Source organism: Trachurus japonicus, chromosome 14, assembly GCF_045865225.1.
Source record: "Trachurus japonicus isolate A0001 chromosome 14, Traja_1.0".
Taxonomy (NCBI): domain Eukaryota; kingdom Metazoa; phylum Chordata; class Actinopteri; order Carangiformes; family Carangidae; genus Trachurus; species Trachurus japonicus.
The window spans coordinates 6948973-6974027 of NC_140920.1; the positions used below are offsets into that span (position 1 = coordinate 6948973).

The 25055-nt window shown below is 41.5% G+C and overlaps 1 protein-coding gene and 1 long non-coding RNA gene across 5 annotated transcripts in view; one reads left to right on the forward strand and one right to left on the reverse strand.

Moving 5' to 3' along the window:
• LOC146974141 (uncharacterized) overlaps positions 1 to 5561 on the reverse strand; it is a 79662-nt gene extending 74101 nt beyond the window's left edge. Inside the window, exon 1 of the long non-coding RNA XR_015037593.1 lies at positions 5460 to 5561. This is a non-coding gene — a long non-coding RNA (uncharacterized LOC146974141). The remainder of the gene's footprint in view (positions 1 to 5459) is intronic.
• Positions 5562 to 17503: 11942 nt separating this feature from the next.
• Positions 17504 to 25055, forward strand: part of gabrg2 (gamma-aminobutyric acid type A receptor subunit gamma2) — a 51750-nt gene continuing 44198 nt past the window's right edge. For 2 of the 4 annotated variants that reach the window (XM_085797238.1, XM_085797240.1), the window contains exon 1: positions 17504 to 18006. In XM_085797238.1, coding sequence (XP_085653364.1) covers positions 17888 to 18006 — 119 coding nt within the window. In that variant the 5' untranslated portion in view covers positions 17504 to 17887. The remainder of the gene's footprint in view (positions 18007 to 25055) is intronic. The other 2 variants (XM_085797237.1, XM_085797236.1) reach the window with 1 other exon arrangement.

The window sequence follows — 25055 nt, forward strand, 5'->3', positions numbered from 1 at the left end:
ATGTAATTTGTTATTGTTGACATTTGTTCCACCCTCAGGCGATACATTTCCCTTTTCATCCACCGCTTGTTGTTTCACATTGTGTCATCTGGCATTCTGACCCCCCCATGGAGAAAAATAGGAGATGTTTAAGTAGAGTTAAAAAAAAAAAAAAAAAGGCACTAAGCTCAGGAGGGTGAGAGAGTGAGGCACTGAATGAACGAGATAGAGAGAGAGCGATAGGGAGAGGGGAGAGGGAGAGAGAGAGAGAGAGAGCGCCTCCATTATTCATCTGCTCATCTCACTGCAGTAGATCCAGCAGGGGGAGGTGTTGCAATATTTGGTCGGTTTGTGTCTGTAGCAAAACGCAGCTAACGACACAATCAGATCCAGACAGAAATGAATGCAACTTATTTTTTTCCACAAAATGTTAGACGCATTCAGTTCTCCACAGTCTGTGTCTCTTTGTCTGCTCTCTCTCTCTCTCTCCCTCGTCTTTATCTGCCCACAGTTTATATGTCCGTCTCTCTCTCTCGCTATCCCTCTCTTTCTCCCCCCTTTTCTGAGCTCCAGTCTGACTCACTTGGCTGGGGGAAAGGTACATGTGGAGCAAGGCGCTGAAAGAGGCTGTTCAAGACCATGAAATGTCTCCCCTCACTTGGGAGCTTCTGACATTTTGTCTGTCTTGAAGGCAGGAAGAGTGGCACAGACAGAGAGAAGGAGAGAAAGAGAAGAAAAGAGAGAGAGAGAGAGAGAGAGAGCAGGATATTGAGATGAACCCAGACATAAAGGGAGAGAGAGAGAGAGGGAGTTGTATCTGTGTCACACACAATGGGATTGCGGTGTTCAGCAGGTGGTTATTATCACATAACAAAACAATCACATGCTCTGTGATTGTGTTCACTGTTAAACTTTACCTATATATGTGATTTCATTCTCCTCCTGAGTTTTTATGCTGCAGCTCCACATCCACGTCCATGTCGCTCCAGTTCACTGCTGGATTTTTAGCCGCTGGTTCCTGGGTTACATTGTGCATCATTCAGTTAAAAGTTTTAGTCTTTAACTCAGTTATGCAAAACGTTATTTAGGAACATGCACCATGTAAACACAATGCAAACTGAACTAACCTGGAGCTTTCAGACACCCTGAGGGCCCGTTTAAACAAAAACAGATGGAAGTAAAGAAAATTATATTTTCTATAATTTTTCAGACACACTTTGGGATATTAAACCTGCAACAGACAACAAATCCATGTCAAAGACTGATTACTTTTACACTGCCATGAGGAAATGAATTGTTTTTAAGTCAAAAAATAAAATAAAAATAACAAAGAAGAAGCAGATTATTTCTCAGGAGGATTTTAATAAACGTCTTTTTTTGTTGTGTTTTACTACATTAGCACATTGCCCAGACACACACTCACAGCCAGGTCGTGATGAGCCTTGGGTGCCAGATATTATTCATCCTGAGATTGGCCACGTGCGTATTCCTAATTTATTTTTTATTTCTTTGTACTAAATAATGATATTGTTGTATTCTGAACCCGACCACGAACACAGGCCTCCAGCCCTCTGCTGCTTTTTCTGCTCCAAATTATGTCTTGTAGCTAAACTCATACAAATGCTCACATCTTGAATTTTTCATAAGTTAGTGTTTTGTTCTGAGAGGAAACAAACGTGTGACTGAAATTCAATTAGGTAAACACACCCAACTGTGGGCAGCCAAATGTCTAAACAGATGTGTGTGAGTGTCAACATAATCTGATTTTTATTAATTCAAAGTGCCAATTAGCTCATATTGAAGCTGACAGATTCAACTGTTTATGCTGCATTAAAGGCCACAGAGCCCGTCCTCTCTCATTCTTCACTGCTGTTTATTCAGAATCACTCTCTCCCTTATAAACCTTAACATTTTCCTTGAAATGGACATAACATTTCATTTTATAATATTTTTCACCCTCTTGCCTACCAGTTTTTTCCACCACAGCGTTAATGCGTTGTCAGAAACAGGACAGACAAGAGAACGGTGAGGATAAAAGTACAGACAGCGAAAGTGTTCCTCAGTTTGTAGAATAACAGGATGTTCTCAAAACTCCCCGTATAATCAACAAAATCATATATTGGTGTCTAAAAAGAAATACTGGGGAGAAAATATGAGCCAAGAGACAAACAACTTTCTCTTTCTACAAGGGTGAAATTACGACTTTGTGCCTGCAGTCAGTTATAAAACTGATGAGTCTGTAAATTTAACAAAATATTTTTGTATTATTATTTTTTTTTACCACTGTGTCTCTGCTGGATTGCTTTTCCACCAACTTCCTCCAAGCCACATGTCAGCAAACATAAATATGATAAATGCTCCACTGGTTGCTGTAGCGTTTCAAACTGCACATAAACAGGCTGAGGTACAAAACCTCTGCTCAGAAAGTCTTCCCTTGACCCGGCTCCAGTCTAAACTATCAACCTGATTCATTGTTTCTATTATTATCGAAGTCAAACCAAAGAGTGGTTGTCAAAGAAGGTCTCAGATCTCCTTTCAGTGAGAGTCCTCCTTGATCCAAACCAGTTGAGCTTTAAAATTAAGAGCAGCTACTCTGGTGAAATGGCTCAGACAAAAGCCCAAAGAGAAGCTGGAGCAGGAGATAAAGGCCTCTCTTCCTTTCTCTCTGGGTCGATCAGCTGTTGTTGTTCTGGCCTACTCTTTACATTGTACACCATCTTCCTTTCCTGGGTTCAATCATCTACTCACAGGCGAAACCCAACTACACCAATGCCATTCGACCCGCCACTGTCTCAACGTGTCCCTAACATATCCACATGAATGCAGGAAGACCAACTTCACCTAAACCTCTAAATAAACCAAACTCTTCATCATTACAGCCTGTGAGTGACCTCTTCACTTCAAGGTCACAGGAAACCCAGGTGTCATGTTTCATTCTCTGACCATCTGTCCCTTCTGTCTCCTGGTCATACACCTATAAAATATAAGGAGAAGTGACTCTGGTCCAAATCACCTTTAATGGCCAAAGCACAGCCAAAGTGTGGGCCTGTGTTTGATCAACCTTAAAGAGTCACACATGTCCTTCTGCTGCTCACTCAGCTCCACGAACTCTCCATGGCGACTTGAAACCAATTCATGGCCACTGTGTAACCTGGCACTGCTATCCCTGCTCCATCCCTCTCTCTTTTCAACAATAGAGTTGCATGGAATTCACACCGGTCACAAAATCTGATAAACATCATAATATTGACCCTGATGAAGACTTAGAATGATACCTGTAGGTCTGTTAGTGCCTCAGTCCCCTTTTTCTCTTGGACGCCTACATCCTTGTTTTACAGCAAGAAGTCCCTGGAGTTTTTTGTTTTGTTAAGATACACCTGTCTCACTGAAGAGCACCTGTCTAAGATAATGATCCAAACAGGATCGCTTCCTCCTTTCTTTCTTTTTTATCATAATATACCATCATTTCAGATACAGCTTTGTCTGGACTGCAGAGTTGTCACTAAGTAAAATCCAGGACCACAGTGAGTCCAAAAATTCAAAAAAGAATCATTGTTTAAGAGGGAAACATTTCTGAAATGCTGCTCTTATGTCTGAAATAAACATTAAAATGTCCAAAATACCTAATAGCAGCATTTCTAACGATCTTCCAACTCGTTTCTTCTTATAAACTGTGCTATAGTTGCTACCTGCTTTGCACCTTTGGGCTTTGTAGTGACTGTAACTGAATGTAATGTATTTCAGTCCATTGAGCTTAGTCCATCACCTAAATTATTTCCACAAAGGAAAATAAACCTACTTAAATGGAAACATAGTGAAAGTAAAAAATAAATCCATTGTTTTCTACGCAACTTTATGCAGTGAATCTGGATCCACGGTGGGTTATCGTGTGATTGACAGAACATCTGATATTCCACCGGCAGCGAGTAGCGAAACCAGCGTTATCTCACATACCCTTTCTCTCTCTGGCTCTCCAGTGACACCTGCGAGCTGTCTTGGAGCCGTTCAGGCTAAATTTCATATTCAACCAAAGTGGCACCATGAGACCAGACCGCGACGGCGGGGGCAGAGAGGGGAGCGGGGGTTCAGCGAGGGCCAGAGAAACAGGGGAATGATGGAGGAAACGTTAGAGATGGGAGAGTGGAAAATCCAATATAGAGGCTTTGAATGCTCTCCAGAAAAGGCATTAAGAAGTTACTTAGCTAAATCCATTAGACCTGGCAGGATGCAGCCGCCTTGATGCGCTAAATCAAATCATGCATCCAGGTAATTGTTCTCACATTAGAAAAACTTCAGCCTCCTTCCATTCGCCCTGAAAGCTCATTCACCCCACTACTGCTGCTGCTGCTGCTGCTGCTGCTGCTGCTGCTGCTGCTGCTGCTGCTGCTGCTGCTGCTGCTGCGTCCATCTGAGATATGGGATGGTTCAAGTGAAGTAATCAGATGATAATGGTTATAATCTAGATAATGCAACAAACAATATGATGTGGGTGTCACCAAGACTGTATTAATGAGTTGAGATGAAATACAGTCAAGTGGAAACAACAGGGAAGACAGTGATGATGATGATGATGACATAACTCCACATCTTTTGTGTTTGTGCCTGTGATTTGATCATTTTTCTGCAAAGTAAAGCAGTACAACGAGTTAAACTCTTCTATTCAGAGATGTCTCAGGGTTTTTCAAGAGTAAAACCAGCTGCAAATATCAGTGTATAATATGTAAGAGTAAGTTATTATGTTGAATAGATGAACATGGAGTGTAAACAGAGAAATATTGTGCAGCCTGTTGTAAAGAGGTGAGTCCCGGTGAATCAGTCAATGTTATGATATTGTAATTTTGCTGTTTGTTTGTTTGTTTCTTCTTTAGATAGATGACTTGAGTATATTGCGTCTTCCAACAGAATCCCAGCTCAGTGAAAAAGTTTGTTAATGTGGCTGTCGGCATCATTTAGAAACTCCTGCGGTACGAAACACACCAGCCCACAAATCAGAATTTACAACACAGTGCGGGCCGACCACATTAGTCCTCATTCGTTCTGCTGCAAGTGAGAAAAATGAGTGTGCCACGCCGAATGAATTACTCAAACCTTCATCGTGTGAAGCCCAAATTGACCTTTACATGACGCCTATCAAACGGTAGCACTGCATAATTGAAAATCTTTAAAATATAAAAGGACAGTGAATCTCATCAGCCCTCATTGTAGAACATCAACGGGAGTGGACTCGTGGACTCCAACGCCGTCTCTGCATTCACTTTGAGCGCCGTCCTGTTCTTTAGCTTTTTTTTTTTTGTGCTTGACCCAGAAATTATAATCTAAGTATCAATTATTCCCCCACCACACACACACACACACACACACACACGCCTCACATCTCTCTCTCTACAGTTTCTCTCCAGGACCATGATACACAGCTTTTAAAGAAGTCGCTGAAATCAATTGTAAAAAAAAAAAAAACATAAATAAAATTATAATCTAACCTTGACCACGGTGATGCCGTCTGCGTCGCCTCGAAAGCTTTTCAGGATGCAAAGTGTTTAAGTCTCTGTGACCTTGGATCATCCAGTCTCTCTCTCTTTCTGCAAACACACAAACACACACACAAAAAAAAAAGTGAGTGGAAGTTGCACACAAGAGAGTGAGGACGAATCTTTGATGACATCAAGCGACAACTCAGTTTGCTGCTGTGGATGGGCCGACTTTGTGAACAAGTGCGACAGTGCTTGGGGGTGATGTTTGGGGGGATATAGCACTTCAAATGAAATAAACTCCCTCTGGTGTAAAAAGCCTCGGAGTTATTCTACAGAGTCGATACAGCAACGATCACATAGTCATACTAGTCTGGAGTTTAGCTTTGGGCTTCACTTGCTGATGTTCATAAATATTAACTAAACCGTCCACAATTATTAGAGTGTTTGAATCGTCTTCTGTGTTAAATACAAATGCCTGGTCTCCATTCATATTACCACTGTATTTCCTGATGGCATTATTAATACAAAAACATGTATCATGAATTGTGCAGTGTTGCAGTATTTACCACATCAACATCAGCAACAGAGCATAAAGAGAGTAAAAACAAAATTCCTGTGGATGATTTTATCGTTAATCTTTTATATTTCTGCATAAATACATGGTGGTTTTACTTTTAAAAAGGAAGAAAATATTCATGATGGGAATAATTTCAGCACAATTGTACATTGAGACAGTTTGAGTTTATTGCACATAAGAGCAGAGCTGGTTTGGATGAAAGCTGCTTGGACGTTTGAAGAACTTGTCTTATTATAATGATGTGAATGCAGCATCTCTTCACCTAAAGCCTGCTTCTTAACCAGGAGCACTGCAGTGAACTAAGTGCACTCCCAGAGCTGAGTCCTATAAAACCAAATGCTCCTCTCTCTCAGCCCGGGGCACTTTATTTCCTCCCTAAATTAGACACAAAGCATGTTTCATTTCCCAGGTGAGAGCGAACGGCCTCGGGTTCCTCAACAGGCACGAAGACACTCCCACCGATCCAGAACGCATTTGACTGCTTTATAAACAAAGCACTGTGGGTAAATCCTGTGATGTGTCAGAGCAGTCGCAGTATGAAAGCTGCAACGGTGCTTGATGTGATCTCTTTTTACTTATTATCATGGGGATCTATCAACAACGTTCCTGTTTATTTGCACTTTCTGTATATTTTCACTTCCCTCTCGTTACCTACTAGCTCGTCTCTAACTTCGTTTTTCTGGTGTTATCTCGTCCTGTGTTGCTGTAGTTTGTATTTTTTCCAGGTCTGACTGCGGCTGCTGGCAGATTCACTGCTCTTCATATCTATCTCAACAATCACAGTCGTGTCCTTGGCTTGTCTCCAAACATCGGCCCGACGATGTACTTTAGCTCTGTTGACGCTACTGGTGGTCTGTCTGTCTGTCGGTGTGTGTGTGTGAGGAGACCGAGGAGCTGAACTCGTGCAGACACACAACACAAGGCTGTGGCTGTGCGGTGTGTGTCGACCGGTTCCCGTGGCCCCCACCAGGACCTTTAGAAGCTGCTGAGCAAAAGAGCAGAAAGGGAAGAGGTTTCCACAGACTCCCTGCTGCTCAGTGGAGAGGGATGAAAGAGGCAGAGGCAGGCCAACAACCTGCACTCGCCAGGTTCACCACCAAATCTCATGTCAGGGAGAAAAACTACGTGTGGCCACAGACTAGAGGCACCGGGAAGTTGTATAAACACCAGAGATGCTTTGTTGCATTATTCCAGATGATAGAGTCAAAGCTTAAGTATTAATCAGTGTATTTATATCAACAATGGGTCACATGACTGTGTAAATGTGAAGGTGTTGCCTCAAGAGTTGCCCAACCTTTTTTTTCTAACCACAGCAGACAGCTGTTTCCAGTGATAACGCTCAAAACCGGCTGCATGCTCCACACCCCCCACCATCTCCAAGCAGCCAATTAGTTTCAAGCTGGTGAGCAGAGTGGAGAATATAGAGCCTGTCTGTCTGACAGCCAGATAACTCCCCCCACAGCTGGTGGAGACCAAAATGGAGTTAAAACCAGGTTAGATAGGAGATCAACATCATCATCGTCATTTACTGTACTAATGTACAAAATGATAAAATATCAATGTTGTGTTTGCATCTTGTTTTCATGACTCCAAGTGGCAATAAAACAACACAAAAACAACACATATTAGTCAATCGTGTCAATAGAAACAACATGAATTTAGTTGGATTTGGACTTGTTTTTTAATCCTGCTAATTGTTAGTGAGGAGTTCTGGCATCATTTAAACAGGCATAGTTTGTGAAGTGAATTACGTTACAAAGTAGTTTGAGAAAAAGCTGCTGTTGATGCATATGCAATGTTTTTATTGTTCCTGGGTTGTTGTTTTCTTATAGGGTTTTTTTTTAGCCATGAACCTGAGTTGCTGCTGAAATCAACTGTAACTGTTGTGAATCCAAACTGACTCCAGCTGCCATCCACTTTGAAGGAGCAAGCTACAAATTCTTCACACTCAGCTTTCAACCCACAGGCAGAAGAGTGTTTGAGGAGGATTTTGTTCTCTTTTTATTTTTTTTGTAGCTCTGGTCATAGAGAGTCCATACAACTTGTGCACAAGTAAGACACATTGTTAAAACAAAACCTCTATTTTATTATTATAATGGAAGCTTTTTCCAAGATGTTATTGAGTAAATACCACAGAGCTGGAAGGATAATAATAATCTGTATTATAGAGCACTTTTACAAACCAGGAGTTTGCCATCATGTGCGCCCCAATATGCCAGGTATACACAATGAGGCCAGTGAATGTCACAGCCTTGGGTTGAACAAGATGTTGAGTAAACATCCTGATGGGGACGCGCAAAAAACAGCGATGAGCCCTGGATGAAGCCGTCTCCTACACAATGAATTTAGATCAGAGGCGTTAAAAACCACCGAGGTGTGTGAAGATGCACTGAAGTGATGAGGTGACGCAGGCTCCATATTCATAAAAAACAAAACTGTTGTGATGAGTAAAATTTGTCCTTTTGAATGTCATCATAAAGTGAAAGTGATGTGTTGCCCTGGCCTGTGAAAATGAAAATCCATTTCATAATAAAGGTTAGAGAGCGATGTCGTGAGTCCACTGATGAGCTGCACTCTCATTTTGATAAAAAGGGCGACATATTGTCCACATCACTGTCCATTCAAACCAGTACATTATATTATATATATACAATTCTTCCCCAGTTACAGGAAAATCTTTGAATTTGATCAAAATGAGACATCAAACATATTGCCTTGAGAATCGAGTGGCTCCCTGCTGTTTTCTTAATAACTGAGGTGACACTCTGTGCATCTAAAGGGAAGTTGAACACATCATAGTGCAGCTGGAACAGACAGATTAAATGGTTGGAGTCCGGTGTGATGCCTCAGATGCTGTTAAAACACAAGGAGAACACAAGGAGTTTATGGCTGATTGTCATCATGATGGCCAAGTGTTCCCTCGGGATGGTCCACTGAGTGACGGGTGTTCACAGTCTGTCCTCTCTCTGACACACACACACACACACACACACATACTTGCATCCGGCTACATTAAGGATTCTTCTATTATCTATGATCAAAGTAATCATGAGTTAAAATGGACCGACAACATAATATGGATTCTCAGACTCAGAGTTTTGGAGCTTTTTGAAGCCTGTGATGAATAGACGGTGTCCTTCAGATCAGATGAGAGTTGAGCTCTGGCACATCTTCAACTAACAAGAAAGGGAAATGGAAACATGGAGGGAAAGTGGCCATGGAGAAGAACTTATTTGTTATTTTTTAAACCTCTGGCCACCGGCCGAAATTCATTGTTGTTGGTTTTTTTTTCTCTCTCTACGACACTAAAAGCGTTGCAGGAATTTCCAGGGCATTAGCAGCCGCCTGGGGAACAGCTAATCTTGACGGCAACTGTTGTGTAATGATAGGGAGATTTACTTTTGATAGAAAAATGCAGCGTACTGTCAGCGCGCCCCGAGGCAGATAAATATTTTGGCATCTGCAAAAACCCTGACCCTGGTGTCTGTGTGTGGTCGTGTGGACGGATTCCTGTGGGTTCGCTGCACAAATTCCACCGTCCCTCTTGTTTTTAACTTCCTTGGCAGCATTCTGCTCACAGCTCGCACAGTTTTGTCATTTTTCTCCCTCGTATGTAATCTGTAGTATCTGCATCAGTGACTTTAGGCTCAGTTGTGGTTTGTGTTTGATTAAGTCGTGACCCTGAAGAGAACATAAAAGCCTCAGAAATAATACCAGAGCTGAAAGCAGAAACTCCCTGTGATCTACCTTTGGGAGTGGAGATTATACCTGCTTAACGTCAAGCAAACCATGAACACCACATAAAGAGGCTATGAAATCAGCCAGCTAAATTTCCCCCCCATAACCGCAGTGGAGGGGTGAGATGCTGGCAGAGACCTCACACACATGCCACCGTTCAGGAGTGTGTGTGTGTGTGAGTCTCACAGAAAGCAGCTGGCTGCAGCTCGACTGTTACAGGCTTACAGCGAACTGCATTTATAAATAATCTTTATGTTTTTGTTCAGTCCAAGCACAATGGATGGTTTATTGGATAGGAACAATTTAGACAGAGCCAGAGAAGTTGTCTCTCTGAACTTTTTCTTTGTAACAAAAATTCATAAACTCAAAAGAGAATAATATTTCTGTATCTTCACTTGGTTGATGAACCAGAATTATGATTTTTCACGCATGATTTTAAGGTAATTAAAAAGTGTCCGGAACTAGAGGAGAAGCAGCTCCACACTTCCTTTTGTACTGCCTGTGGTTTAGAGATTTATTACATTCACTGCGCTTAAGGACACGTTTAAGTGTTTGAATTATGGCTCTAAAATATCTATATGGTGCATACAATAATTGGACAGTAGCTAAAAAGAAATATTAAAAGCTTTGCTCTTAGACCCAGTCTCTACTTGAACCTCTTTGATGTTTATTCATCTCAGTTTAATGTTGAAGCAGCTTCTAAATGCTGCTAACTTTCAGAGTATCATAGTGCAGCATGATGATGCAGGCCCTGTTGACTGAATAGCAAGACGGTTCTGGGTTTGATCCTCGGGCTTAGGGGGTTTGCATGTTCCCCTGTGCCTGCATGAGTTCTGATTTCCTCCACAGTCCTAACATATCACATAATGTTGATTAGTAGCTAACTCTAAATTGTCCATCCATGTATATGTTATTGGTCTCTATGTGATAACCTGGTGAGCCCCAACGGCCACCCCTGAACCAGCATATACAATAGGTACTGTAGCTTATTTCACTGCTTTGTAGATAAAAATCAAAAAAGGCTCTCTCACACTGTCTCACTCTCAATTATCATTTTATTAAAGCAACGTTTCAATCGGTGTGACCTTCATCAGGCACACACCGACCAAAACGTTGCTTCAATAAAATGATAATTGAGAGTGAGAGAGTGTGCGGGAGCCTTTTTTGATTTTTGCACTTTGGGTTATGCCCTCCTCCTACGCAGAGAGACCTTGCACTCATCTTTGGAATACTGCTTTGTAGATAGGAATTTGTACTTAATGACTTACTGTATCTGGTTAAATAAAAAAATTATAAAATATGCAGTATTAAGTCATAGACTAGTTTGACCCCTGTGCATCACTTTTGATCTAAAATGTCCCTCGTTCGTCACATCTGCCCACTCACAGAACAAGTTTCCTTCCAGACCAATATTTCAACCCGAGTCCAGACTCCGTCCATGCAGCTTGTCCGGTTAAATGCAAACAGCGTGAGGGTAAAAGCTCAGTTAGGCGTGCGATCGTGCCTGAGAGGTGATTGATTTGGCAGCTTGTGCCCCCTTCAGGTTGACAGATCTGACTCCCTATAAATCTCAAACACTTCACACCCTCTGCAGCTGCCTGTTCACAGTGACGGAGGGTTGTTGGAGTTTCACATCAAGTCGGAGGCAATTGCTCTAAGACTGCAAGGAAAGCTCTGCTTCCTCTTAAAAGTAAAAAATACAAGGTCAGATATGAACTGTTGAGTTTACATTTCATTGACAATAAATGCGTTAGAACGCGTTCAACTTCATTTAGAATCAGCTTTTTATCGCAGGTCGACTGATGTGATTTTCTTCTCATACATTCGTCTCAGTGCATTAAACCTGTTGAAGCTCAGCGTCCATGGAGCGGGGCAGAAAAGAATCATTTTTTCCACTGCAGTTACTAGACAGTCAGTGTCCCTGGGAGTAGGAGCAGTGGGCGGGGCCTGGACACTGGGCTTCTGCATGATGATTGGAGGATCTGTCTAAATGCTAAATCCCTATACTATTACTACTAACTGTTTTTTTTTAGTTGAATCCCATTGTGGCTTTTGCAAGTGCAGTCAAGAGACAAACTGCTGCTCATTTCTTAGTATTTGCTTGGCGACAGCCCATTTCCATTGTGCATACAGTATCATACATTGTAAATAAAACGCAATTATAGCATTTCCTTGTTTCGGTTGAACATACAGTACTTCTCACGTTTCCTTGTTTGGGTTTAATATAGTTTTGTTAGTTTGTTCATTCATTCATACGGTAGACTAGGTGGTGGTGGTGGTCAATAATGTGGACAAATATTATGATGTAGGCCTAAAATGAGCTTCCCCTCTATGAAAGACCAGGTGTCACCCTCCACATGGTGTTATTAGCTCTCCAACCTGCTGCTCTCAAGGTGCAACATCCTACAACTGCATTAAACACACACATCTTAAAGTTAAAGTTAATATTTACACATAGATGCTGCAAGAAACTCACTAAACAATGTTTTGTGTGTGTGTTTTCCCTGCTGGATGACAGAGTCCATGAGTCTGCACCTTAATTATAAGACTGTGCTTCTGGATAACGAAACGTGATGTATGAAATCTGACAGAATCCATTATCAGGAAGAAGAAGAACAGCAAAATGCAGCAAATCAAGAGACGCAGAGATGTTTCTCTTAATGGGGGCCTCATTTAATCAGCAGAGACCACCAAATGACACAGCATGACATGCTGTTGCTGATAAAAGAACAATTTATAAATGCTTTGTAATAAGGAGATATTTTAACAGATATTGCGCGATGTAACAGGCTGGGGGGGAAATACAAAAAAGCTGGACGCAGTTGGATGAAGGACAAATTACTGTAGAGGCAAGGTGAAATCCAGTCTGGTGGCATTTCAGATGTGGTTTAAAAATTTTAATAATGCCAGACACACACACACATAGAGAGAGAGAGAGTGCATTCTCATGTTCATGTCTGAAAGCCCTCAGTGAGGAGGAATGCGTCTGAACATTTGCTCAATTTAATAAACAAAGAAACCTCCCGGCCTCACGCTGCTTTGTCTTCTTAACTTAAGTTTCATTTGTTTCTCATTTTTGAAAATCAGAGTTTCAATCTTCTGCTGAACAAGTTTCAAATGTTTTGGTTGAGTGTTTTTCTCCCACTGTTTTTGGATTTCTGCTTCTCATGTTACATCATCACTTCGGTCTGAATGCCAGACTGTGTCTCATATCCAATAGTGCTTACAGTAGATCGCTCTGCTCCCACAGCTTGGTGCTAACAGAGTGGGGCTGTGACAGCATATGTGTGGGCTGTAAAACTGGAATGATAGTGGAACTGGGCATCTGTGTGTTCAATGATGCCATTATAGACGACTATACCTCCTCCAGTTCTTATCTAAAGATGACACAACATGTCATCACCGCCAGACTCACACATGCCACTCTTGTTTGTGGAGAGAATCGGTGCCATGGGAGATGAAATCATAATTGAAATGTTTTATGCAGACAAAACCCTCACATGGCAGCTCTGTCACTGCCCACAATGTACCGGTCTAAATAACTAATAAACACCCTGGATGATTTGTGCCCCACAGTGCTGTTCTGATTATTATGTTTTGTAAAATACTAATTCATATTTTACTGCATCCAATAAGAAGCTGTATGTGTTATAAACACAGTTGAATAGGCTTCTGGAGTCAGGTCAGTGCATGAGAGCCCAGGTGCATCCATGATATGGGGACGAGCCAATTTGGCTCCAATTTCTGCCGTGACTATCGAACCAAGTGGATCTAACCTGACATCTCTCTTTCTCACTTTCTCGCTCTCTCCCTCACCATTAGTGTGTGTGAGTGTGAGTGTGTGTGTGTGACAGAGAGGGAGCATGAAATAGAGAAACAAAAAGGAAATTCTGCCAGCGCTGTTAACTGGCTGCCTTGTATCATCAGAATGAATGATCATTATAAGCCCCACAGATTGAAAGTAAACATCTCTTCACTTTGTTGCGATGGCAAACAACTGAACAACAGTCAGCCCCTCTGTCTCTACAGCCTCTTCACTCATGTGTGTAATTATCAACCAACTGTCAATGTCTCCTCGCTAAAAAGCTTCACCCGCCTCATGTGTTTAATTAAACGTTTCAGTTTTCTGGCCGCAGCATTTATTTAAATCACCCCGACCCGTCCATCAGCTAAATCAATACGTCCCGCGTCTAAAAAGCAGCGACTGAGTTGCTCACGCTGAGGTCACGACCTGTACAGCCAGACGCTCTGACAGTTGTGGTGACACAGCTGCAGGGCACAGAGGAATATCTGACCCTGGGGACTGAATGATGTGGCATGCATTTGTGTGTTTGTGTGTGTGTGTGTGCATGTGTTTGCAGCAGCAGTTTACAGCGTGATGACTAACTGTCCATGTCAAAAGCTGTAGATATTTATACAGAGACTTCAAATTGAAACTAGCATGTGAAAACAACTCATCTCATATTATCAGTGCTTTAGCTAAACATAAATCCTATAATAGCTAAGCACATATGATGCTTCACAAGTATATTAGTCATATTTATTTAACATATAGTACGTATATACAGCATAAGAACATGACCTACATTTGTAAGTGTGGCTTGTGAAAAGTTTGAGGTGCAGAGAGGCCAGGGAAAGTCATTGCAAAGAGAATATATTAAATATTACAAGAGACTTCCTCTTCATACTTTATTCAGGAGGGGTTGATGGTCTGCTCTTTGAGGAGCGCAGCTGAAGCATCTGTCAATTTCCTTAAGATGATTAACCTACGCAGAGTCGCTCTCGCCACAAATAAACACATGATGGTGTTTTCAAATCAGACACATCTCATCTCCCATGCATGTCACACTTAGGTGGGAGAAGCTGCAATCAACTCTGATTACCATCCTCAGATTTTTAATAACTAATGTTTAAAATCTGGAACTAGACAATGGAGGGCTGTCATTCTGGGTGAGTGAGTTTATAAGGCTATAAAATATAAGGCTAAAGAAAAAACAGTGCAACGGTTTACCATAGCTAAAGCCTGGTGGGACTGTAAAAAGTGATAGTGCAGCATGTTCACTGCCTGTTTGCCTGTGGAATAAATGTTCAGAGGGGAATTTGGGCTAATGCACCATGACAAGACGACAACTCTGCGAGCACCTGCTTTAAAAAAAAAAAAAAAAAAAAAAACTGCACCTGCCACTCTCACTGGTACTGGCTTTCATTCAGCTTTAATGCTACAAGGGCTTCATATTACACCAGATCAATTAACAAGGTACTTTTCCGGATTGCAGAAAATGTTTTAAATATATTTTCGTAAATGAGGAAGAAGAAAAATACTCATGTTAGCTGCAGTATCTTGTTTTAACAATATTATAACTCATTTATTATATGAAAAAAATGATATATAACTGTTCTTAGCGAAGTAACAAAGTGTTTTACAAGAACAAAAATATATATACACAAAGCAACTGGTTTTTCCATGCCTTGTTGTAAGATGAATGCAGATTAGGTGAATTATATATTAGCATAGATGTTTGAAAAAGGAATGTGAAAGGTGTCAGAAACAGATGCAGTGCTGCACTGTGCTCACGTCACAAGCACTGTTCTTCCTCTCTCTGTGTTTCAGTGCTTTACTTACTTATTTATTTACTCATTTATTCATCTTGATGTGCCTTTGCTCTCGTAAGGTGACATTGAAACAGAGCTGAGACCTGCCACCCAAGTAACGTGTGTGTCTCAGTGTACTAGAAAGAGAGCGAGCTACAGAAAGAGAGAGAGGGGGTGGAGGTGGGGGGCGTGGGGCGTGGGGTGGCTGGTACTGTGAAGTGTAACAGCAGTTATCAAAGTAATTTATGAGACAGTGTGGGACAGGGTACCATTTTGTGTTTGAGATTATGAACACATATATTTTTCTCAAACATCCCCTCAAGGAGTCATTGAAAAGAAGTTACACCCACCAAAGCAGGAGCATTAGCATACTTATATAAGGACACTGAGGTGTGAAATAGAGCAAAGGACAGTGCAAACCCCAGGATACTCTCCCCTGATTGGTTTAAAACTACATCTATTATAGGCTAGATGAATGGTGCACTCATATATGCAGTAAGTGGATCATCTGACATATGTTGCTCTCCTTCTTGACCTAATTCAGCTGCTTAAACAACAAAATACACTAATTCAATTTCTGTATTGACTTTTTGTAGATTCATGTAGATTATGTATTTACTGTTCAATCAGCTGAGCAGAGAAAACCTCTACTCCTCTGACTTCAACAGCACCAGATTGACAGGAGCTGTCCTTGGTGCTGATTGGTGCTGTTCAATGCAGCTGAAGCTAAAGGAGCTGTCCATGGTGCTGAAAGTTTCATCTGATGGTACTGAGTGCCTGCGGTTCGGTTTTATGATTCCAAACAGCTCTGTCGGTCAGCAGGGGACACGGACACACACACACGGACACACACACAAGCTCCGAGGTAAACACGACTTTCAGATTTCAGTGTTCATTACACTTTTTTACAATCGCTATGACCCGTTTTTCGAAACTGTTAGCGTACAACACACGTATAATTTAATCTAATCCTCAAAATCACAAATTGTAAACTGAACATCAACATACATTTTCAAAATACAAGAATACACTCACACAATACACCAAATACCAAAACACTAACACTATCACTTCACACATGTCAGCTCTACTCCCTCTCCTCATTCGTCTTTTGTTGGGTTTAGTAAGTGCATGAATATTTCTTGGACACAAAAAGTGAACAACCCATCTCAAAGAAGAGAGTGATTGGAGGAATTTCTGCAGTATAAAACTCTATTTGCAACTGAAAATCACTGCAGAAAAGGACAAATCTGTATCATAGCTGCCATTCAACTTGTTCCAAAAGAAAAAGAAGCAGAAAAAAAAAGAAAAATACAAAGTCCTCCACTGCTGCATGTTCTCATCAATATCACACAGACACCTTCTTTTTCTGTCCTTGTACTCGTCTTCCTTTCCTTCGCTTTTGTGTTGTTTTTGTTTTTAACACAAGATCAGCCCAAAGAGGTCATGATTGAAAGAGCTTCAACACCTGTTTTCTAGATGGAATCAGCTGATTGATCTATTTTCATAACTTCAATCAGCTGATTTTCAATAGCAACGACAAAACAGGACAACAGTTGCAACCTACAATGTGAAGTTGTTCTCTTCAACTTTAGCCTACAGGTTAGGTTTAGATCATGAGTTTATCTTTTGAAAATTTAGCAGTTCAAAATCTATTGCTTTGGTCATGGTTGAGCTTGTTAAAGAAGTTAAAGCATCTATTAAATTTGTTAAATGTGTATTTACTGTAGTGTCAAAATAATGTGTTGTATAGTCCACATAGACTGATGTTGTTAGATTTGTGGCTACAGAACTAAAAAAAGGTTCATAGCAATTGTTCAAAAACAAAACTGTAACATTAATTTGAAGTGGTTTTATTTGTACACTCCCACCAGGAGGAAAACTGTTTGTCAAATGTTTTGGTTTGTCATTTTATCATGTTGAAATATGTTAAACATATTTCATATACTGCTCATCACGTGGTATATACACCAACCGTGTGCTGGCAGTAAAAAATGAAAACCACCATTTTTTCTTTCTCCCCCCTCTCCCTGTAGCATCAAGCTAACTCTTCTCCTGCTCTGTGGAGCCGCTGCTTCCGCTCGGTGAAACCACGCATGTGTTGGTCCGTGCTGCAGCAACGTGCATCAGTTCCTCTCTGACCCCCGTGTTAATCTGCATTCAGACCGAGGCTCCACTGCTTTTCTCAGCTGCTCGATATTAAGAGTAGCTTATTACGAGGGAGGGGGGGCTTCGCCGTCTGAGGCAGTTTTCGGGCCCTGCTAGGCTGTCGGTTCAGCAGCGGAGGAGACGCAGCCTGGAAAAAAAAAAAAAACACAAGCGGGCGAAGCGAAGCGAGCGATACGAAATCAAACTTTCGACTCGCATCGATTTTTGTTGTGGCTGATTTCACTCCACCGCACGTCCGCCTCGGGTCTAGGTTTGCAGACCCGCTGCCGCTAACGTGCGTAATGTATCGCAGAGAGGAAACACAGTAAATAGACGGACACGTCCATCTGCAAAAAAAAAAAAAAATAGAGAGGAAACGAAGATGGTGATGATGATGGCTTCACCCAATTTAGCCTCCAAATGCTCGACAGCAATGGCGAAGCCTTCCCTCCCCCTGAAGCTCTTCCTCTGGGTCTTTATTGTGGTTAATCTCCCTACAAGGTAAGATATCACTTCACCGCCGAATATTTCCTCTCACAATCAGCACCGAGTGTCGCTTCTTGTGTTCGGCAGCGCCTCTTTACATTTTAACAACATGGTTTTGTGCTGTGCCTCCATCTCTCGCCACCCAGCCCCGCTGACGGTGGCTGCTCCGCTTCCAGCAGAAACAAACGCATGTTATCTTCCTATAATTCACACTTAAATGTAACGGTGCTTTGATATAAGGTGTGATTTTTATCTTTTTACATGGCGACAGCGACACATGCATCGCGTTACTGGGATGTTTCCTTTATCACCACCACCATCATCATCATGTCTTTTTTTATTATCATCATTTTTTTGTGGTTGTTGCAAAAGACAAAAAAACGATCAGCTACAGATTCTTGTAAATATCTCAGTGTGTGAGCGTCTTGTGATTTCACTGATGTTTTAGTCCCATAAACATGTTGACTAGGAGACGGTTTGTCCAGCATCTCTCTCTCAATCTGGCCGACGTTAGAAATAGCATAGTGGCAGGCTAAGTTGAGTGAAGCTAAGGCTACACAGAGTCTCTGCTAAGCTGCCTTCAAGGATCAAGTCTATTCTCAGAGCCAAAGCCTCATTATTGGAGCACGAGTCGGACGTGGCCGAAGTGGGAAAAAGATAAATACAAACGGTCTTTGGTAGCCTGATGAAGAGAAGTTGGGTGTGAATGAGGGTTCGTCCCACGTATGTGAAATAATAATAATGATATATATGAAGGAAAAAAAAGCTTTTCAAAATGGCAGACAATCACAGAGGATACAAGTGTAGAGGCACAATAAGGACAGGGACAACACATATGGACTGATCACACTCACACATTCACACATAGACTGGAAACATCCATTTCAGCTGTAACTAAAGCGCAGGTTTGGGTTTGTTCCTGTGCTGAGATAAGAACAGTGAGGAGGCAGCGGGTGGTTACAGGCTCCTCGCATCTTTTTTTTCCTCTTGTGTTGCTGCTGGAGGGTGAAAAATGGAGGCAGATAAATCAGCTCGTTCAATCACCGTCGTGGTGATGGTGGCAGCCTCGGGGGCTTCTACGTATATGCAAGCTGTCAGGGCCTGTGCTGTGCGTTTGTAATCGTATGCACAAGTAGCGTTCACCGTATGCTCGAGTAAACATTACACCTTGTCCCATTGAATGGCGGGCAGAGATTGAGATCCATAGGCAGGTTAGGGATGTTACAGGTTGTGCATGAGCGACTGGAGGATAATGAAGTGAGGGGAGATCAATGCAGGTGACACATCTGGATGTTTTTTTTAAAGATTCATGCGAGCTTTGGATGTCTGCACCTGTATAAAGGTTGTGTTTATGTTGACCCCTCCCCAAACCTCCTCCAGTGACCATCAGGCGTTTCCTCCACTCACACACTTCATTTGCAGGTCCTGTGTCCTCTCTAATTAATTAAAAGACAGCTTTTTTTGGTGCCGGGCTAAGTTGCATTGGAAGTCATTTGTGATTCATGTGTGAGACCTCTTACATAAGACATCTCTCAAGGCCTCAGGCGTGCTCTCAGTAATCTATGCTACTTTGTGACTCATTGACAGTTACTATGTGTAGTGATGCCTGACTGCGTCACCATACATTAACTCCAGTGCACAGTCAATTTCACATCAAAGGTATCGCAGCATCAACAACACCCGCAGGAGGAAGTGGAAGAAAAAGGAAATTGGTGCCCAGTGTTTTGGTCAACGTGTTATTCCATTGGTTGGGATCATGTTTCGGCCATGACAGGACGAGAGTGTGATGTCAGAGTGATGTCAGAGTGAGGGCTGAGTGGCAAAATTTGCTCAATCACCCAATGAACCACTAATTATTATCTTTCTTCCATGTTTACTCCTCTAACCTGAGCTGCAATCAGACATGGTTTAAATATCCTTCATAATGTGTTAATCTCATCTCATTAAAAAAAGAAGAAAGTTCACATTTGCATTGATCAACGGTGGTGTATGAAAATTAATCACAGTTGATGAATAATGATTATGGATCAGTGTTTTTCGAGCTTCTCTAAGTGAGGATGATGTGGTTTAAATTACAAGTCAAATTCATGGAGTCTCACATGTCACAAGTTGTATATCAGTTTTCCCAAAGCTGAAACACATCAGTTAAATATAAATGACCAGTGTTTATGAGTCAAACTCTCCATCCCTTCAAATGGGGAAACCCTCAGTTCACTGGAGTCAAGCCCTCGTATACTATCTGGCTCTTGTCATCGTGCAAAGAGGGTTAGAGATGTATTATTGTGATGGACTGTCACTCTGTCATGTAACCCAATTATGACTGATGATGATCATATATATATTTATTTATGCTGCATATTTCACAAAAATGGAGTGGATAGTAAGCAGATGTCAGCGTGTGTCCTCTGTGGATCTGACAGGACAGTAGAAGATGACAGTCAAAGCTCATACAGTAGCTGCCTCCTGCTTACAATTTAGACTCTGTCATATTCGTCACCCAGGAGGTATTAAGGTCAGAGGGATTTCAGATTTCTGGGATAGAGTTGGGGAGGCTTTGAATTAACAGCACTGGTGATTATTCCCATTTATTCACAATAAACTTGAAGCAGGGTTGTGGCTGTTGGCACGTAACGTGCTTGTTATTTCCAAGCTGAAAGCACCACAGTCATCTCTGATGATCTCTGTTTGTGCAAGATAAATATAGATCGTTGTTTTTGTCTTTCTCTTTTGAAAAAGGGTTTGTGGCTTTTCTGAAGGAGACAAACAGACAGCAGGTGGTTTTTACATGCATCAGATCTTTTATCGCTGACTACAAACAAATTATCACTGTTGCATTAGCAGTTGTTGTTGTGATCGTCTGTCGTCCGTCCAACACTTGAGCTGCAGCTCATATTGAAATAATCCAAGAAATTCCTAATTGAGGCTTCAACAATATTGGCACCATCAGTAATTGGCTCGATCTGGTTTATTGTAGTTAACCACTGATAGAAACAAGTCAACTGAGCTAATCTATGTGATCAGGTGAGTGAAGCCAGTAAATGGAGAACAGGCAACACAAGGTCCAGCTGTTTTTTTTTTTTTGTGGTTGCAGTCACAATCCTGTACATTGCTGCAGCCTCGTCGTTAACCAGGGGAACAATTAACATCCACTTCAAATGATTACAGTTTGTTAATTAGTGGGGGGAAAAAAAGTGGCCATTGTGTTGAGTCATTTTCTTTTATTAATGGGAGCGGCTGAGAAAGAGGCTTTGTAGCAGGAACTTGAGTGGTTTGTTGGGTTGTTGCCATCGGGGCCGGACCAATTTCATGTTGGCTAATAATATGCATGAGGGTTCATTAAATTAGGTTCCTTCATTAGCTACAGTATAAAACATACAAAGATAATATCTCAAGGGAACTTGATGTGGATGCTAATGGTGACGGCACGTAGCTGTTTGCTTTAAGTGATGTTGCGCTCATTTCCCTCCTCAGCCCTGACGTGTGTTTCTACAGCAGAGAGGGGAAATGTGTTAAAGGGACAACGAGGAGTTTCTATTTGGTTATAAAAAAGTCTCATGTTAATGTGGATGAATCTACGCTACCCACACTTGTTAATGGCACTATTTTCGATAAATATCTCGTTTTGTCTCTATCGTTATTTTGTTATTTTAATTAATGGTGGAAATGCTGGGCGAGCCGACCAGCGTTTCCTTACTTTCGGTTTCGCAGACGCTCATGAGAATAACGCCGCCATATTGCAGTTTATGGTCAGGACTACGACGGTAACTGAACCTCTTTGAACCTCTGACTTGAATTCTTGATGAATGAAAACATGAGTCTGTCTTGCGAATTCTACGGTGCGCGGAGGCTCATAAATGTAGTGTGAAAACGCTTTGCTTTTCCAAAACTCCTCGTTGTCCCTTTAATGAAAGTTTACAAATGAAATATAACACCATAGCGCCGCCATTACCCTTTTCATGTCACTCACCCCCCAGTGGCAGATTGTGCACCACAGTTTGGGAATCCATGTGTTAGAGGAAACATGAGATCTGATTTCAACAGATCTGCTGCATCGTTGGGATTAGGCCTGCACGATATCGGCAAAATGTCCGATGTGCGAAGACCATATGATTTGCGATAAATGAGCAAATATCCAGGTCTGCATATTAACCATACAGTTAGACTCAATACACTTTATGCCAGGCCTGTAGTGGCGCTGTATCACTGCCGCACAAATACACCCAAAACAGAAAAGAAGAGTCGAAAGCTTGCACTCTGTAAACAAACTCGACTAAACACGAGAAGTCGTGCCAGAACGAATATGCTGATCGATGCCACATGGACAGATTTCAGGCGCGGCGTTGAGGGACTTGACAGAAGTCCGCCATTGTTGTTGTTGTTGTTGTTACGTGTGTGAAGCCATGGCATTTCAGGCAGCCTTTACAATGTGTTTATCATGCATGTTGATATCAGGATGACAATGAAAATGAGTCTAATGGATCAGCCCTAGTTGAGATCATTTTGTTGTTTTGACTGAAGCATATAGAGCTGATGAAAATGGCCTGATGATGATGACGATGATGTGATGGGTAGGATGCATGAAACTATCACACTGTCCTCAATAAGGGAGGCTGTGAGCACGACCATTAATTCCACTTCTCTAACATCACTACACACGGAGACATGGGAATTCATATGCATGAAAAAAACAAACTCAAATGCACACACACACACACACAAACACACAACAGCACAGATGCACACATATCTGGCGCAGGCCTCTCTGTGGACCTCCAGGTACCGAATTAGCAGGCAACAGCTCAGCTCTGCCTGCAGTGGAGAACACATGGCTCTTCCTTTGATCTGCTCGTCTTTGGAGCTTTTCCATATGCACTGAGATACTCAGCAAAATGAATATAGATGGTTAAAACTGCAGCCGCCTAAAAAAAACATCAGAAGGTTTTTTAGGTTCTCACATCCTCCTCTCTGCCCTCTTTATTATCCTGCTGCATGTCTGTGTCAAAGACAGGTATTCCCTGGATATTTTTTTAATAACATCCAGCAAGGCGTATCTAAAAGGCTCCACCTGAGTGAAATAATTAAGATTTAATGTTTTAGGCACTAGTGTTATGATGGAGATGGATGGCACTTAATGGCACTTAATGAAGTCTAAGAAAGAGCGCTGGTCAAAACATTATTCCTCGCACCCATCCAAAGAACATGAGAAAGCTATCAGGGCTTCTGTCCTTGTGCTTCACCATGGAAACAGTGTTTTCTTTTCCTCGCCATTTCCTGTTCCACCATTCTTTATTATTTCATTCAGAAGCCTCTTTTTTTTCCTCTCATTGAAAGCTCAGAACTGTTTCAAGGTTGCTCTTTTGTGCTTTTGCCCATCTCCTCCCTCTCTGGAGCCGGGCAGCTCGAGGACTCGCTACAATATACGACTCTATCACTGTTATTCTTTTGTCTCTGCTGCGTTTGTGACGCGTTCTGTGCACAAACAGATCTGTGTTATTTATCAAGCAGCTCAGAATGCAGGTTTTTTCTGTTATCTGAGCCACAACTTGCATGTAATTAGTAAAGTAGGCCTCTCGTTAATGCATATGCATGTGAGGAGGAGAGATCGCTGGAGATGTGAAATATGTGGGTGATTGGAAATTCCACTAGATATTTCCAAGGTTCTTACAATTTTCGGGCTTTATTAATTCATTAATTTATTTATTCATGCATTTATTCGACATTGGGAAATTAGCTCCATCCAAATACAATGTGCACGTTTACAGTGGTTCATTAAGGGAAGGTTGTTGCAGAGTCGTTTTAATTGTCTCGATCTAGATGCAGTGGCTGAAGCTACAGTTGGAAGCTGAACTAGATATTCACTGTGGTGTCAACTGTAGATGAGGCAGATGAAGGCAATTAAAGTGTTAAGACAAGAATAAAATAATAATGCAATGTTAAAGGACAAATATTACACGATTTGAAAAGAGTTAAACAACGTAGATGGTGAAATAGCACAAACTGCAGTTACAGCGCAGGGCAAAAGATCTCGTAGAAGTAAATACTGTCAAATATAATTGAATAAAAAGCTTTGGTATAAACAGAAACTCTTACAGCTTTGGTTTAAAAGAACCTAGCTCTGGAGCAGCCCTCGTGTTTTCTGGGAGTCTCTGAGCTTCAGTATGTGGTGTAGTCTACACTTCTTGTTGTTTCACGTTTAGTGGAAATAGATTTGGAATAAATACAAGAAACCTGTTGTTTCAAAATAGAAGACAGAAACACTTTAAATATCCACTGAGCTGAGGCCAGTGTGTAGGAGCAGGATGAACAGCGATAAAAAAAATCCTCAGACCTTCAGCCTGATGAAGGTCAAAGCACCAAGACGTTGAGAAAAGGACGTCCATCGCAAGTGAAACCTGATTATTCTTCTGCTGTAGCTTCACAAACTCTTCTCAAAGTTAATTAAGTGTTTGAGAATGTTGTGACTTCGTCACATTATGTAATATTATCTTTGAGGTTTCTGATCTCAAAAAATAAAAACAACCATTGAAGCTTTTCAAACATCTTTTTATGCCCAGCACACGTGTGGAAGTCAGTTCGCAGACATTGATTACGTAATAAACTGCTGCCTTGGTAAATCACACACTAATTACACACAGACTGTGGAAACACACTGGATGAAAAGACGTAGAACAAATCCAGTCTGTGTTTTTGTTTACATGAGTCTGATTCTTCTCATTCCATGCGGTACATACATGTTCACCTCTCATCGCATTGCAGGTATAATCATGCAGCTCTGAGTCTCCTGACGAGGCAGCGTGATGTCGTCAGCATATTAACATTATCCTGGGAGATCATGCGCCTCCATCTTCTGTTCAGCTCTCAAATGTGAAAACTATCTTCTATTGTAACAGAGAATAAATCTTCACTCCAGACGTACAATTTACTGAGATCATCCTTGTCTGTGGGAGAGCAGGAAAAACATTTACTACTCCACCGTGGTGGTATTTGTGGTCGGGGGCTCTTGAGACATCATTATCCCTTCAGTTTGAGGCGTCTGAGATGAGGAGGTAAACTCAGGAAAATTG